At 40.2% G+C, this 18,579-nt stretch overlaps 1 protein-coding gene across 3 annotated transcripts in view; it reads right to left on the minus strand.

Annotated features, from left to right (window-relative positions):
- The window catches only part of Aatf (apoptosis antagonizing transcription factor), an 88,434-nt gene that overhangs the window by 33,961 nt on the left and 35,894 nt on the right, over positions 1-18,579 (minus strand). For all 3 annotated transcript variants that reach the window (XM_021178129.2, XM_021178130.2, XM_029483576.1), the window contains exons 6-9: positions 15,616-15,730; positions 14,064-14,262; positions 13,566-13,730; positions 10,483-10,566 (exon numbers count right to left, since the gene is read on the minus strand). In XM_021178129.2, coding sequence (XP_021033788.1) covers positions 10,483-10,566; positions 13,566-13,730; positions 14,064-14,262; positions 15,616-15,730 — 563 coding nt within the window. The remainder of the gene's footprint in view (positions 1-10,482; positions 10,567-13,565; positions 13,731-14,063; positions 14,263-15,615; positions 15,731-18,579) is intronic.

The raw sequence follows: 18,579 nt of genomic DNA on the forward strand, positions 1-18,579 counted from the left end.
CCTCCAAAGACCCCCACCATCTCTTGCAGGCACTATCACGGGCTTCCCAGTCTCTACATCCGATCCTTTGTCACTTATGTTCTTATATCTATTTTCAGCACAAGCACCAGAGTAACCCTGTAAAATGTCAATCATGCGACTTATCTCACATTCCCTTATTGTCATCTAAAGTCTAAGGTGGCCTAAGGTAGCTGAAGAACTAGTTGCATTGTTTCCTGTCTACTGCACCCCTTGATGTCCCTAGGTTGTGGTAGCTCTTTCGTGCCTCAGGGCCCTTTGTGCACTTGCCACCCGCTCCCTGCAACACTCACCATGCAGACACTTGCATGGCTGTTGGTGACTTTCTTGGTCTCTGCTCAGACACCATCTTCTTGCCTGGCAGACACATCGCCACTCTCCATCTTGCTGTGCTTATCAGTGTTTCCCTGCTTCATCCTGTCTAACCTACAATGAACACTCACAACAACAGGGAATTTGTCTTCTTCCAGCCTCTAGTAAAGCCCTGAGACACAGATAGTATAGAAATGATCCCTATTTGCAGAGCCTGACACAGTAGTCTCTAGCATAGGCCACTACTAAACCCTAGAAATGTAGATGGTGTGACTAAGTGGATTTTCAAATTTTACTTTATTTTATTTTAATAATCAAAACAAATTTGTTGAGCATGGTGGCATGCGTCTCCAATCCTAGCACTGGGAGGTTCAGGCAGGAAGATCATGAATTCAAGAACAGTCTGGTAACATAGTAAATTCTAGGGCAGCCTAGGCAACATACTAAGATTACTATGTAAAAACAAAATCTTTAAGTTTCGTTAGATATGACTACTACTTTCTAAAGAAAGTACCCAAGGAGCTGAAGGGATCTGCAATCCTATAGGTGGAACAACAATATGAACTAACCAATATGCCCCCCGGAGCTCGTGTCTCTAGCTGCATATGAATCAGAAGATGGCCTAGTCGTCCATCAGGGGAAAGAGAGGCCCCTTGGTCGTGCAAACTTTATATGCCTCAGTACAGGGGAACGCCAGGGCCAAGAAGTGGGAGAGTGGGTGGGGAGCGTGTGGGGGACTTTTGGGATAGCATTGGAAATGTAAATGAAATAAATACCAAAAAAATCATATATTAGACAACAGATTACTATTCAGAATGTATAATAAATTCCTACAACTCTACAAAAAAAAAAAAGATATGACTACTACATTGAACAACAGACTAGAAGAGCAAAAAGAAAAATTTCTCAAAATAAAACCACACAGTAAATATTTAAAAACTCAAATGCTTGCCAACTGACTGACTGACCGACTGAATCGGTAAATAAATTGCATTGTTTTTAGCTTGTTTTCTGCTTTTTGTAAAGATAGGGGTTTGCAGCCCACACTGGCCTCAAACTTATAATCTTCCCAGCCCAGGCTGTCACTCTATGGAGCTTGGAAAGTTTTTTTCTCCAAAAGGTAAGACAATAGCATAATGGGATCCTCTCGTGACCATCATCAATCTGAAGGCTCTTCTTACAATCTGATTTCCAACAGTGACTGAATTCTTGAAAATAAAGAATAATTAAAGACAGAATCTCACTATGTAGCTCTGGAACTTTGTTACGTAGACCAGGCCAGCCTTGAACTCATAGAGGGATTAAAACCATGTCTACTCCTCCAGTCATACTGTTTTTGAGACAAGGGTCTTACTGTGTATCCTTGGCAGTCCTCTAACTTCTAGAGATCTGCCTGTCTCTACCTTTCATGTGCAGAATTAAAGGTGTGGATCACCTTGCCTGGCTCAAGTCACATTTTTAAAAAAGAGCCGTGCAACTACACAAAGTTGGAGCCTCCTTCTGTTAGGAAGACTGATTCCTTGGGAAGGGAATTTCAGCAGATTAGCCTGTATAAATCCATCATCTGGCAGAATAGATGTTAACGGATGGTCATAATTGCACAAACGTGATACATCTGGCCTGTCAGAGAGGCCTTGGGTGAATTTTCAAATTTGTCCAATCAAAAGGTAAAGACACGACAAAGAAAATCACACTGGAGTCAAGAACACTTCCATTCCCACGCTCTGATTTTGTGTGAGGGCTGATCTCCCCCAGTCACTCCTCGGGGCTAAGAAGGCTCAGCTTTAGATCTACAATCACGCGTATTTTGGAAGGTCTTATTAACTTATCCTCTTCTTTGTTAGAGCATTTCCCTGTAAGTTACTATGAAGAAAAAAACATTAAACAGAACTTAGTACCAAGTCAATATGCCTATCTGAGTGAAGAAATGTTATTCCTTGAGAAGTACCAAACAAATTCTTCACTTGCAGTTACAAAAAATACTGCCGGTATCCTATGTTTAATTTATACTCGGCCAGTATATATTGTGCTTATTATTATTAAAAAAAAAAAAAGGCAATTCTGGCCACATACTTGCCAAATAAACTTTCATTTATGCTTAAGAACGTTTCTTCAATAGTTTTAAGGCAACCCTATTTCTTTCCTAACTAGCCCAATAAACTGTATTGTTGAAAGCTCTGTTCTACAGCTTTATCTTTAATGAGTGAAGCAGAGGTATAAGTCAGGCTCTGATATACTTTTAAAAACAATGAAGCAAAGGAAATGAAGGTGCTAGGTATGGTGACATAGTGCTTTAATTCCAAGAGGCTGAGACAGGAGGATCTCTGTGAGCTCTAAGGCCAGTTTGGTCTACATAGAGAATTCCAGGCCAGCCAAGGCAACATAGTGAAACCCTGTCAAAGGCCTAGTCATGTTACCTTCCCTTGATGCTGTGGTTTGATGAAACTTCTAGACCTAGCATTTAAAATGTGCCCTTGCTGGGTGTAGTGTTCAGGCCTATAATCCTTGTACACGGAAGGACCCTTGTACAGAAGTAGATCAAGAGTTCAAGGCCTGCCTAGGCTATATAACTCTTTCTCAATGAAATAAAAAGTCAGGAAAAAGTACCTTTGACCTCTGTAGCAGCTTATATGATAACGACCTCAAGTTAGTCACCAAATGCTGGTGCTGATATCATACTCAATGCTGACTGTAATGGCAATGTCTACGAAGACAGTATACAAGATACCATGTATTTATCTCAAATAAAATTCTTACACATGGGACACACAAAATAATCTTGAGATTGTTAGAATTTAATTGGACATTGCTAATTAGTTTTTTAAAATAATATTACTATGCCCCCAAAACCCAAAATGGTTAGCTCTCTGCTCTATCTTCAGCCATCATGTCAATTTTCAAATTTATTTACATACGTGTTTTCTCTCTAAAATCACCATGACTACCTATACACAATAAATTTCATTAGACTTTTAAGAACCACTATCCAGATCCCAAACACAAACATTTAAATATAAAATTAAATACAAAAATGGACTCTTATAAAAGGCATCTATTTCCTAGTACTGATGGGAGCAAGAAGAAATTCATATCAGACTTCCTAACACGCTAATAACCATTAACTGGGCTACTGGGAAGTTGCACAGCAACAGAAAGACCACTGCACCACCATTAACTTCAGCGATGGCTTGAGACACTGCTTATTCTCACTTCCATTTAAATGCACACAATTAAAGCCACTACATCAACTGTCCATATTAATCACTCACCAAGTTAATTAAAGAAAACCATCTTGTCAGACAGCCTGCCGCTTCTCTACTTCTTTCTCAACATGATCAACTTTTAATAGTTCACCAAATTAGTAATTACTTGTTTATAGCATTATCAAATATCTTGGATACAGAGGTCTAGCATGTAGCATGGTCAGTACTAGACATGTCCTGAATGGAAATCAAAGGAAGAATTTAAGCCATCACAGTGGTCAACAACAACAACAAAAGCCTGCTATGCCTTTCTCTAGGTACTCCTGGCAAGACAAACCAGATCAAAACTAAACAAAGCTGGAAGCAACATGATCCTAATGTACCCTTAGCAATGCAGACACTGGCCTGTCACCATCTAAGCTCAATTTGGGCTTTCTGAATACAGTCACTGCTGAGATGACAAGAAACTAGCCAGAGGTCTGGGATGTGAGAAGCCCAGTCACTTTACACTGCTTACTGTTAAGGGCAATCATCACACCAGATCTTACAAGGATTAAATAAAGATACCAGCCACCTGTCTACTTAGTTTAGGTGGCTGGTAAATAACCAGTACTCAGAGAGTATTTGCTCCTAAACCACTAAGAATTCAGGTTCACCAAGAAAAATCTACCTGGGCTTTTCAAAAAGCAAACAAAAGAAAACCCTAAGTAGTGGTAATACAGGTAGGTAACCCATCTTTTTAAAAAAATGTCACAAAGGAGTACATGAAAATGATAAATAGATACTTAGGACATTTCTGAATAACCATGCTTCATGCTCACTTGATGTTTTGTGAAATTGTCTTTAGGGATGAGTTTTGAAAGTAGACAGATCGAATGCAAACCAACTCCATTCAAAAGTGAAAACTCACACTGCTTTTCTGCATTAGACCACAGGCCTTTCATAAAGTTCCCACTGCCAGGTACATCAGGCCTTCAGTAATCCAGCTTCCACACAAACCAGTATCAAAACTACAAAGCTAATTTTTTCATTAGAATTTTTAAGTAACAGAAGTTCAATAAATCATTTGCCTTCTAAAGAAAAAAAAATTACTTTCTAACAACATAATATTTCTCCCAGTTCTAAAAAAATGAAGCTTATTTATTTACAAACTGAAAACCATAAAGCTATAATTTTTTATGGCTAAAAATGAAATATTTAAGAAACAAGGGTACACAGAAAGAACAAAATTGGGCTGGCAAGATGGCTCAGCGGGTAAGAGCACTGACTGCTCTTCCAAAGGTCCTGAGTTCAAATTCCAGCAACCACATGGTGGCTCACAGCTACCCGTAATGAGATCTGATGCCCTCTTCTGGTGCATCTGAAGTCAGCTACAGTGTACTTATGTATAATAATAAATAAATCTTTGGGCCGGAGCGAGCGGAGACTGAGCGAGCGGAGTTGATCAGAATGAGCGGGGTTGACCAGAGCAAGCAGAGGTCCTAAAATTCAATTCCCAACAACCACATGAAGGCTAACAACCATCTGTACAGCTACAGTGTATTCACATAAATAAATAAATAAATCTTTAAAAGGGGGGGTGAGGAAGAAAAGAAAAGAACGAACAAACAAAATTTGATCTAGGCAGTCTAGAGATTGAGGCTAATGTTGCCATTTGTCGTGTCTCTGTGTGTGTGTGTGTGTGTGTGTGTGTGTGTTATTTAAGTTTTCAAACTTTTTAAGTCTTTCAGCTCTAAAACTGCTAAGCCTGAAAGTTGGCAAGATGGCCGAGTGGGTGATGATCCTTGCCACCAAGCCCAAAGACCTTAGTTCACATGCACACACATATACTCACCCACCTAAGTATGTGCATACTCATTCACACACAAAAATAAATAAATGAATAAATAAAGGAATTTTTAAAATGAAAGGACTGGGCTGGCAAGATAGCCCGGGAGTAAAGGTGTATGCTACCAAGGCAAGCCTAATGACCAGAATTTCATCCGAGAGGAGATGAGGGAGGGAAGAGAGAACTGACTCCTGTGAGTTGTTCTCTGACCTCCACATGTGCACCAAGCATATAAACTCACACTACAGCTGCACACAGATACAAAGCAAACAGATAAACGCAACAGAAATTTAAATTATAGGGTTAAATTATAATCCAAACACTGGAGAGGCTGAGGAAGGAGGCTCAGAGGTCCAGGCTAGCCTGGGCTACACAGTGAGACTATGCCTAAATAAATAAATAAATGAATAAAGTGAAATAGCTCAGTGTTAGGTAAGGGCCCTTGCTGTTTAGGAAGTTTAGGAGGCACTTTTGCTAGAGGAAGTAGATCACTGGGGGATGGCTTTGAAAATATATAGCCTTGCAGTATTTCCAGTTTTCTCTGCTCCGTGCTTGCAACTGAGGACGTGGTCTCTCAGGTTCCTGCTCTGTCTGTCTGCTGACATGACTCCCTTGGTATGATGGACTCTTCCTCTGGAAACAGAAACTCAAACTCTTTCTTCTATAAGTAGCGTTCAGTCATTGTTCTATCACAGCAAAACCAAAAAATAATTAGTACAAATATAATTTGAAAAAGTCATTTAGAAAAATAAATAAAAATTAAGCCAGAATGGTAGAACATACCTTTAATGCTAACACTCTGGGGCTGGAGAGATAGATGGCTCAGTGGTTAAGAGCACTGACTGCTCTTCCAGAGGTCCTGAGTTCAATTCCCATAAACCACATGGTGGCTCACAACCATCTGTAACAGGATCTGATGCACTCTTCTGGAGTGTCTGAAGATAGTGTACTCACATTTATAAATTAAATAAATCTTTAAAAAAAAATCCTAGCACTCTAAAAGAAGAGAAAGAATCTTTGTGAGTTCTAGGCCAACCTGGTCTACATAGTGAGCTCAGGATAGGCAGGACAAAATACATAGAGAAACCCTGTCTCAAATAAATGGATGGATGGATGGATGGATGAGATTTTTGATGATGTCCCTTAGAGCCATCATTTTTGTGTATATAAATACGTAAGTCTGTGTGTGTGTACACCTGTACTATTAATAAAGTAGGCATGCTTTTAAAGTTCAAGGACCATTAGAAAACAAAGAATGAGAGTAAAATTGAATGTGTGTGAGCAGGTGGGGGGGCCTCTGACCCTATACATCTTTCTCTGCAGTTAGGCCATTTACACAGCCTCATAATACCTGAATTAACCAACTAAGCCTTTAAATCCTTACAATGGAACATTAAAATTCAATGTGGCTATAATCTCTTCTTTACAAAACATGGACCCAAAGAGTTTAGCCTCAAGTATGTTAAAAAGGTGTGTGTATGTGCGTGCGCGCGCGTGCACGGTGAGTGCGCGTGTGAAATGTATTATATTCACCATCTACCTCATCTACATGACCATATTTTAAAAAGACAAAAGAGGAAAAAATAAAAGAAACTCACAGTCCTATTGTAACACACTGTACCCCTTCTGAATGCAACACTTAGCTCAGGCTCACTACCCTGACAAATAAGGAAAGCACTTTATGAAGCCAATTTAATTGGGAGGTGACAGAAAACATACAGCCATTTTCTTTAGCCTTATCATTGAATTGGCTTCAGTTCCAATCTCTGGCAAATCCCACTCAACAGAAGAAATTAACCAGGTCAGCAGAACAGGTGCTACGCTGTGTCTGTCAAGGGCCTGGCATCACCACAATTACTTGCACACAATGAAGCAGTAATCTTTACAGATCATCTCTTCCAAGCAGCATATTGGGGGGGGGGGGAGCTGAAGGGAGGAGATGGGGGGAGGAAAGGGGCAGTGAGCAGAAGAGGGCTAAGAAGCAATGGGAAAAGGCAAGAAAAGAAAATGAATGTGCAGCTGCCTTGCAGCTCAGCAGATGTCAGGACGTGATGTACGAGGCTAGGATAAGCTGTCGTAGCCTGCTGCCAAGGAGTGGTAAGTGATTAAAGCTTGCACAGTTCTAAGCACCATATTTAGAATCTGTGGGGTTTCAAGACTTGCACCCGTGCCTCGCTGTGCCGCCAGATGTTGGCAACTGGTCCAGTTCCTACTGAGTGTGCAAGGATGGCAGCAGTTGGTACAGAAGCAAAGCAATCTGGAATGCTTCCGGAGACGCTGTACATTAACAAGTGTCACCCATCATTCACCTTTACAGAAGGCTGAAACAACTCCAATTTGCTGCCACTTCCCTCTTGGGAAACAGCCAAGATAAAGTTGTGCCTGGCAGCCCCATTTGTTTCACTCAGGTGTTTCAGCTGCCTTGCTGACCTCTATTTAGTTTAAGTTTTAATTTAGATTAACCTCGGCACCCCAATTAACCAGCAAGGGGAAAAGCTAAGATGTGACTAGTCATAACTCTAAAATCAGAATTTATTGAAGTTAAAATTATTAATTGGGATAAAGGACCAATCAAGTAATGATATTTCTTAAACAGGCCTTCGGAATCAAAATAAATAAATAAAAAATAAAAAGAGAAGACAAAGAAATAAGGAAGGAAATATGTTGAAGGCTCCATGGTCTTGCCAGTGGAATCGGCTGCTCTGCAGCAATTTCAGCTTTACCTTCTTCAGTCTCTTTAACTCACAATGCACTTTTATTCCAGCAACGAACACTTCAATTAAGGAGGACTACAACATTTTTGATTGTCTCCCATGATCTCACACAATTAGATAGCATTAATATCCCGTGTCAAGTACATCCTTAGACCCTCCAGAACATTCCCTGTCCTTCAGACAAATGGGTTTAAGAAGAGGAGAAAAGGAAAGGAATCAAGACCCCTGACTAGAGCAGCTGAGGCCAATACTCTCTCCTCCACCCTTAATATACTTGTCACACTTATTTATGGCAATAATTGTATCAAATATTAAAAAAATGATGGGTCTGGAGAGATGGCTCAGCAGGGTAAAGTCATTTGCTGCTTCTGCAGTAGACTGGGGTTTGACTCCCAGCACCCACATCAGGCAGCTCACAACCACCTGTAACTGCAGCCCACCGATTCAACACCCTCTTCTGAACATGGGTGCTGCATGCACACTGCCAGTGTACACATGTACACACGCACAAATAACATTTTAAATAGAAATATTAAAATGAGTCTCTCTTTCCATAGCAAATCAGAGGCACACCCAACACAGACAGACCACCTGTTCTTGTTTTACCATAATTTTCCTCAGAGGTTTCTTCAGTGCACTTAAATCTTTGCTGACTAAATCTTCAACAAGCTGTTGCAAATTATCTGGGAAAAACTAACTAAAAATTCAAGAGTAATGTCTTATCTTGATAAACAATGGCTCAACAAAAAACAGTGTGACACCGGTAAGCAGCATCCTCAACTCTCCATTGGGCAAGAAAGCACATTTCGTTAATACAACTCACAAGAGAGTCAGGAATAGACAGTTGCTGTACCCTTTAGAATATCTCAAATGTTTAGTCCACCTAAGCAAGCACTAGGATTATTAGAAAGAGTAACATCAAGCAAATAATGTCAGGAAAAGAACTGGGAGAACTCTCCTAAGACACAAGAATGATTAGGCTGAGAACAGGTGGCACTCAGCACAGAAGAAGTAAAAGCAAAGAATTGTAATTCAAGGCTAATCTAGGTAACACAGTGAGATGCTATCTCAAAAACGCCAAAATATACCATTACAACAATGAGAAAATAAAAACTTGAGGACTGGATCATAGGTCAACCTTTACTGGTGATCACATTAAACTATTAGAAAAATGAGAAACCCAACAGTAGCTTATATTTATAATGCACAACTAAACTGACTTAAATACACATCAAAAAATTACATTTAAGGTGCTGGAGAGGTGGCTCAGTGGTTAACAGCATTTACTGTTCTTGCAAAGACCAAGGGATAAGTTCCCAGCGCCCACAATGGATGTTTACCATCATCCCTAACTCCAGTTCTAAAGGACCTAATAGTCTCTTCTGGCCTCCTCAGGCACAAAGCACATTCATGGTACACAGACATACAAATGGGAAAATAAAAATAAATTAATCTTTTTTTTTTTAGCAAATCACATTAGAAAGACTGAGTTAGGTTATAGAACCAGAAATGCAACTCAAGAACTCTAGGATCTCAACTGTTACCCAGCTGGCATGTACAAGGCTCTGGGTCTGATGGCTAGTACCTGGAGTGGGACAAGAAAGGTCAGGCTGAATAACTAATGTGGTAGGTAGTGCACACCTGTTGTACAAGCACTCAGGACACTGAAGCAGCCAGCACTGCCAGTTTGGAGCCGCCTTGGACTAGTACACAATGAGACGATCACTCAAAACTGAAAACAAAAATAAGTAACACCCAGCAGCAGCAAAGAGTAAACACCTGACCGTACTGGCTAGTTCTGTGTCAACTTGACACATCTGGAGTCATCACAGAGAAAGGAGCTTCAGTTGAGGAAATGCCTCCATGAGATCCAACTGTAAGGCATTTTCTCAATTAGTGATCAAGGGGGAAAGGCCCCTTGTGGGTGGTGCCATCTCTGGGATGGTAGTCTTGGGTTCTATAAGAGAGCAGGCTGAGCAAGCCAGGGGAGGCAAGCCAGTAAAGAACATTCCTCCATGGCCTCTGTATCAGCTCCTGCTTTCTGACCTGCTTGAGTTCCAGTCCTGACTTCTTTGGTGATGAACAGCAGCATGGAAGTGTAAGCCAAATAAACCCTTTCCTCCCCAACTTGCTTCTTGGTCATGGTGTTTGTGCAGGAATAGAAACCCTGAGTAAGAAGCTTAAACTGTTTTACAGATAATTTAGACCAGAGCAGCATTCACAAAATAGCTGAGCTGTTTTCACCTCAACAGGAAAATATGAAGCCCAAGACAACCCACGATCCAGAATGACACCCCTGAAGTCCTAACTCCTTAACTCCTCCCCTTTACCCAGAGGACTCAATCAGTGGCTCTAAAATGCAAACGCCTGGCTTGTTGTAACAAAGGAAGGACAGGAAAAGCCGTACCTGGTGGTAAAAGTCATCATCATCAAATATCTCCTCATCCAAGTCCTTCAGGTGGGCATTGGCAGGGCCCTGAGGAAGGATCTCCTGTGTCAACAGGAAGGGAAAGGGTGAGAAGTCTGTCCAGTCAGCCTCACTACTCTAACGACTATGCCTAAAGGTCAAAGCACTTTTTCCATAAGATATAGAGCTCTTAAAATTTATTTATTTCTTCATTTACTTGTTTGTTTGTTTGTTTGTTTGTTTGTTTCAGGACAGAGTCTCTCTGTGCATCCCTGGCTGTCCTGGAACTCCTTCTATAGAACCTGAATGCTATAGTGAGATCAAGTCTATTAACAGGTGGTTGACAGAATAAAGGAGCATAAATTATCATGACAATGTTTAAGCTCACTTTTACCAAAATCCACACAAAAAATATTTCACCTCTCAGACTGGTAATACCCAGGACTGAGAAAAGAGCCAGAGGGACTGGAAATTAATGTGAGCCCTTTGGGAGGTAATTTGGCAATATCGATCAGTATTTAATATATTTTCTAACTTTTAAAAATTCATCCATATATTCACACAAACAAATAGAAATATTTAGAAATGTTTCCTATAATTTGTTTCTAACTGGAGACAACAGAAACAGCAAGTTTGACTAAATTATAGCTTACAGTCATTCAATAGATTTTTTTTTTCCAGTTTGTTGTTTTTCAGACAGGATTTCTCTGTGTAGCCCTGGCTGTCCTAGAATTTGCTCTGTAGACTGTCCTGGAACTCAAGAGATCTGTCTATCACTGCCTCCAGCCACCACAGCCCAGCATACAATGGAATTCTTTATAGACAGAAAAATAAGGTAGATTTTCATGCTAAAATATCTAGAATATAGGATATCAAATTTTTTAATATTTTAAAATATAATGGCACTTTACATATCTATATAGATGTACATATATCTATTTGATTTAGTTTTAAAAAATGACCCCCTGAGGTGCTGTAAGCAGTAAATGGCTGCTGGGGGCACAAGAGCAATATTCTTCAATACTAAGTTGTCCTTGCTCAAGCAAATAATCTATCCATGCTTATAGAGGAAGTCCTAATTAACAGCAGTGGGCTACAAACAAACAGAAAAGACATGAAGGTAAGAGGAGACTGTCTGGGAAGAAGATGGAGTTTGGTGGAGTGGGGAGGGGATAAGAGAGGATAATGAGGGAGCTGGAGAGATGGTTTAGTGGTTAAGAGCACTGACTGCTCTTCCAGAGGTCCTGAGTTCAATTCCCAGCAACCAGCAGCCACGTGGTGGCTCACAACCTGTAGTGAGATCTGATACCCTGTTCTGGTGTGTCTGAAGACAGCTACAGTGTACTTATATATAATAAATAAATGCATCTAAAAAGAAAGAAAAGAGAGGATAATGGGAGAGAGTATTATTGAAGTACATACCAAGTGGTGTGTGTGTGAGATGAAACTGTGAAAACAGCTTTTTAAAGATTTATAAAGGGGCTGGAGTCTCTCAGGGCTTGGTGGTTAAGAACATGCATTGCTCTTCTAAAGGACTGGATTTCAATTCCCAGTACACATATCAGGTTGTTCACCGTGTACCTTTAACTCCAGCTCCAGAGGACCCAGTGCCTCTGGCCTGCATTCACATGCACAGACCCACATGTGTGTGTGCACACACACATTATTAAAAATACAATATTTTAAAAAAAATTCTAAAAAGAAAAGAATCACATTTAGCTATGTTACATATGTGTCATATTCATAAAGATTGTAGCAACAATATAAGGATTAGAATTTTCAGAGTAGAAAAAAATTTACACTTCATTTTAAAATCTTATGAAATTAAAAAGTATTAAGTATATATATATATATGTGTTTGTATACATATATACATGTGTATATACGTATGTATTACATGTGTGAGTGTAATTAAAAAAATAAAAATATGTTACATGAAAGGGGAAAAGTTTCACAGGGTTTACCCATGGCTATGACTTGTAGGAGAGGGGAATCTGCCTCTCGGGGATGAGCTCCCTTGCTGGTTATTCACTGAGGTAGATAGCCCTGAAACCACACACACACCAGAAAAGACTCAGCAAGTTGTATTTAGATATTTGTATATATGTATGTAATAATAATAACTCCCCCCCCCCCCAAAAAGAGGCTATCAGTTTGAGAGCTGGAAGGCATGGAAGGGCTAGAAGGAAGAAAGGGAAAAAGAAAAGTGTGATGATTCTATTTTTTTAACTCTATAAACATAGAAAAATAAATTATAAAGTGGGAGAGGGGAATTAAGGGATGGCTTAGCAGTTAAGAGCACTTGGTGCTCTTTCAGAGGACCCAGGTTCAGTTCCCAGGATACATATGATAGCTAACAACAGCCTGTTAACTCCAGTTCCAGAGGATCCAACAGTGTCTTCTGGCATCCACAAGCAGTAGATGCTCAGTGTGTACACAACTATACATGGAGGTAAAACATTCATAAATACACATAAAATAAACAAAAAATAGCCAGGGGTTGTGGCGCATGCCAAGTCAGGTGCAAATGGACCTCTGTGAGTCTGAAGCCAGCCTGCCCTACATAGTGAGTTCCAGGACAGCCAAGGCTATATAGAGAAACCCTGTCTCAGAAATATCCTCCTCCTAAAAAACCAAAATAAAAATATTTCATTTTAAACAAAAGAATTTTAATATTCTACTCTCATATCCTTTCCAGAGTACCCAAAAGTAAGCATTAAGGAAATGTCTATGCTGCCATTTCTACATAGCAGTAGTCTGGGATGCAGGACAGTAGTACAGGGTTTACATAGCAAACCAGGTTTGAGGCCCTGGGTTCCATTTTCAGATCACAGAAGCAACCACAAACATCCAAATCCCCTAAATCTTAAAAACTGGACTTACAACATATCTCCTGCTGAATTCCTACATCAAACACAAAATGGAGATGTGACAGGAGTACTACAAAGCCTCACGCTGACCCCAACCTAGCAGTGCTGCTCTCTGCAGCTCATCCGTTCCTCACAGAAAGAGCTCATTCTGCAGGCTGTTCATATAACTACCCTCCCAGAGACTTTCTATAAGCGGGCATCCCGAGTTCTTACCGGTTCTCCTGGCAAGCTCTCTGCAACAGGCTCAGGGACTGGCTCAGGTTTGCCAAGAACTCGGTAGGCAGAGCGCTTGGTCTGTGTCCTCCGAAGTAATCTTTCTTTGTCCATCATAATATGATCAATCTGAGTCAAGATCGAGCGTTCAAAGGCACCAAAACCCTACAACAACATTAAACAATGTCAGATAACACAGGTCAGTGCTAAAGGCAGCTAGCTACATTGGCTTCTCTCTATGTCAGCAAACAGAGTTGTCTTTTCAGGCCAGTTTTCCGTTAAAAGCTGAGTATGCCTACCACAGTTCTCAGAAAAATCTTAGTCTTAAGCAGTCATCACTTTCTTCTGCTCCTTTATAATGTTTTCAAATCTGCTTATTTAAAAATATTTCATACTTTGAACACAGAACGAGGTAATCTTTCCAGAATAAAACATTCTAATAAAGTTAACATTAAATGGTAGAAGTCAGTAGACTTACACACACACACACACACACACCTTGCCCAGTTTTCCAGAAGCAAGCTTGGTTTTATCATGCCATTTCTGTAGTGTGTGGTTCCTGTAGATGGTGAAGTCAGCAGAGCGCTTTGCCATGAAGCTGGGATAGTCCTCCATCTCTAGCTTCCTCTTGGGTGGGGCCTTTCGTTGTTTCTTCTTCTCTCCCACTAGCTCATCATCTTCACTGGAAATCTCCTCACTAGAAAACCAGTAAGAACATTAAGTCCAATGTAGACATTACTTGAATAACAGATTAGGTTCACATCAAGTATTTAGACCCTATCCGTTATAGCTATATTATATCAGAAATATGAGGATGACTTTTTGTTTGCTTGAAAAGAATTTCATGAGCTAGAATGCTCAATGATTAAAAGCACTGGTCGCCCTTCCAGAGGACTCCAGTTGATTCCCAGCATCCACGTGATGGCTCACAAATGTTTCTAACTCCAGTCCCAGGGGATCTGACACCCTCTTCTGGCTTCTGTAGGCACTGATTATACATGGAGCAAACATACATGCAGGCCAAACACCTATACACATAAAACAAAAATAAAGATTTAAAAATGTTTTAAAGTTCATAAAGAGAATCAAAGATTCATGAGAATTTTCAAATAAATATCCAAAGTGCCTAGGTTTAACTTTTTTTAATGGTAAGCACACCATAAAAAGAAATGAGGTTGTAAAAATATCACTTGAAATGTATATGAAGCAGGCACATACTGTTACAGGAGAAGCTTTGAAACTTTAAAAATTAAACACAGACTCACATTTCTGTGACCTTAAGTCCCAAAATCAATAAGAGAAACATATTTCCATAACCAACTGTTAAGAAGAGGTGAATAATATTAATTGACCCAAATGAAGAGAAGCCTAATGAGAAGAAAACTGCCAGGGATAGGCACCCACATTAGCACTAATCTGAAATGCAGTGCAGATCAAAACCATCAGAGGAAGTTCCCAGCCACTCCAACATGGGCATTACTCCCTAGTAGCTATCTACCTAGCATTATGTTGTGCAACTGATACTCAGGGATGACAGAAGATCATAGAAGGGTGCATACAGGACTGCAGGTGTGGGTAGCCATGAAAGGTTCCAGAGCCATTCCCCCTTGGATATAGAGGGACAACTGTATGTATAGTGAAAACCACTGTGAGAATGAATATACCACAACCTCCAACTACTCGGACAAAGGCCCTCACTGTACTACAGGTCTCAGTATGTAGAAAGTGCTCAAGGGGATGGTTGTGACTGAGTCCATGGTATGGGCACAAAGTATTTCACAAATATTAATATTCAAAACATGATTGTAATCTACTAACTATTATAGAACAAAAGAGAAGGCAAATATTTTGCCCTAAGCTACAAAGATAAGCAGTTACAAAAAAGCTAGAATAAGCACTCTAAACTGTCCTGTTCTGACCACCCGTTAAATATAAAAGCAGCTCCATTCTACGTTTATCAAATCCTGTATCTATCTGTCTGAGGACACGCCTTCCTTTTTCATTCAGATGAGAAGAAAATGATAAGCCCATGGCTCTGCCTCCTCCTTACCTCTCTGCACTGGGTTCTGCCCCATTTACTATATGTCTCGTGTCTGGGTACTGGAAAAGCAACTCCTCCTGAAGATCCACCAATGACCTTAGCAAGGCTTTAAGTGCTTTGTGACCTGGGACAGAAATAAAGCAGAGAAAAGGGATAGTTAGTCATTTACAGCTCTACAATTGCTGTCACTCCCTGTCTCCTGACAAGTTCTGAGTGGGGACAGTCGGTACTTTCTGAGATCAACTCCATGGAAACTACTCCAGTGCCTGTCTCATATGACGCTAAGGAATAAGCAAGATAGCAGCACGTGGAAGGTGCTTAGAAATGTGTCTGCAGATAGAAAGACTTCAGTGGCCAGTTCTTAAAGTTACTAAGTTTGGCAAACTCCTAGCCTGCTACCATAAATAATGAACTCTGCCCCTGATATTAAGTTCCTTGGGTATATCCTACAGGCTGCCCTCAGGTCTCATGGGTGCTGAGTCTGATAAGCAATTCCTCCTGAAAGGCCCTCCCCTCTTCTGAAGCATGAGCTCAGTTCTTTCTCTCCTGCCAGATCTCGTCTGTCTCTGATCTGAGTGGCAAATTAGTCTCTCAATCTCTCAAACAAATCCTACAGAAAGTCTCTGTCCACGTACAAACCCAAGTAGGGGGCTAGGGATATGGCTCAGTGGGTAAAGCATTTGTTGTAGAAGCACTAGGACCAGAGTTCAGATTCCCAGACTTAGAAAAGCTGAGATGGGATCCCCAGGACAAGCTGGCTGACCAGACCAAAACAGCAAGCTCCAGGCTTAAGTAAGAGATCAGGCATGCCTCTTGAAAATAAGGTGACGAACCACCAAAGAAGATAGGCCCCTGATGTTGGTCTCAGATCTCCACAGGCACAAACATACATGTGGACTCCCACACACAAGAACATGTATACACACATAAATGCATACCACACACAGGGAAAAACCAGAGCCAAACCAGACCGGAAAAAAAAAAACCCTCAAATTAGTAGTTTCCAACTTATAGCACTGAATTGTATATTAATTTATACATGGGGGCTGGTGAGATGGCTCAGTGGTTAAGAGCGGTGACTGCTCTTCCGGAGGTCCTGAGTTCAAATCCCAGCAACCACATGGTGGCTCACGACCATCCGTAACGAAATCTGATGTTGTCTTCTGGAATGTCTGAAGACAGCTACAGTGTACGATTAATAAATAAATAAATAAATAACTTATACATGGATAGAAGTTGAGAGGCTCAAGCACCAGGCCATGTGGGGGCTACACAGAAAGATCCTACCATAGGACTGTTTTCTCACTTGGTTCTTTTAGTCAGAGTACATCTATAATGCAGGTCAAGATTAACTATACAATTCATGGCTACAAACTTCCAAAAACAACAAGAAAAATCTGGGCTGTAACTCAATGAGTAGATTGCTTGCCTAGCATTCATAAGGCCCTGGGACTGATACTCAGCAACCACCATAAACTGGGCATGGTGGCACATCTATAATTCCAGAACTCAGGAGGTGGAGGCAGGAAGATCAGAAGTTCAAAGTCATCCTCTGTACTACAAAAGAAATTTAAAGCGAGCCTGGGCTAGATAGAGACCTTGTCTCAAACAAACCAAAGCATTAAAAACTGGACTTCTGCTGGGCATGTGGTATCAGACATCTTTAATCTCAGTATTTGGGAGGCAGAGGCAGGTGGGTCTCTGTGAGTTCAGGGCCAGCCAGGGTCTACAAAGTGAGTTCCAGGACAGCCAGGGTTTCAGAGAAACCTAGTCTCAAACAAAAATCCCCAGACCCCTAATACCCCTACTAAAGAGCTCACTAAATATTGATAATCAATATTTGTTAAGAGTACTCTGATTCTGCTCTAATAATCAAATCCCACACCTTCAGTAACTGCCAGACAATCTCTGCCTCAATAACCTATCACAGTTCAAATCTGCCATCTCAGAACAGAACTGTCTTCCACATGATAGTTCCCTCTTGACGATATTTTTCTTCTGTACTTTGTTTTCACAAATCACTGACATTTGGATACTCGTAACTCTATACATGTAATTGGCTATGAAATCACATATCTTCCATTTATATTATCATTGATAATTTGTAGGAGGAACAGAGGCAGTCACCTCTATATAAACGTTGGGGGCCATGCAGCCGAAAAAGCATCTCCTGTAGAAGGACCTAATTGAGGACTGTCTGAGACCAATAACAATAATTTGTTCCTTTATGGACATGGTTCAAACACTTCTTGCCCCTTTTCAAGCTATAATCTCACAGACCTCCCTATTCTCATTCAACAACCTCTACATTCACTCCCTACTAACTTCAGCACACGCATATATATCATATCATATCATATATATATATATATATATATATATATATATATATATGAGTCTTACTGTTTATTTCTGGTCTCCTTGCCTAGCACAGGCAGCCTTTTTTTACCATCTTCTATCCTAGTCAATCCACTAATGGGGTACTATCTACACAAGTTAAACAATAGCTCCATCCATGTCATTCTATTTTAACACAAAGCTAAGAGGCTAAGCTACCTGAGAAAGCCTTCCCAGACTAGCCAGGAGGAACTTTATGACCTAAAACAACTTTATACACTTTTACATTATCTGTATATAAAGCTATATAAATACAATTTCCTTATTTAAATGAGATTTCTCATCATAACTTTTATAAATTCTATAATCCTTTCATAACCAGTCTACATTCATGCAATCTGAAAAGATTTACAATATATTTCCTAAAAGTCCCAAATACCTTGTGTACCAGACCAAGATTATCAATTAATTACTCTCTATCTCTAAAAACAAAATAAAACAAAGTTTTCCACTACAGAAAAGAAAAAATAGAAATCAGAGCCAGAAATGGTACCTCACATACTCAGATCATGCAGGGCTAAGGCAGGGGATCATAAGGCAAGAGTGACCTGCATGCACAGCAAAGCATTTCATAAA

This window comes from Mus caroli, chromosome 11 (genome assembly GCF_900094665.2).
Source record: "Mus caroli chromosome 11, CAROLI_EIJ_v1.1, whole genome shotgun sequence".
NCBI classification, from domain to species: Eukaryota; Metazoa; Chordata; class Mammalia; order Rodentia; family Muridae; genus Mus; species Mus caroli.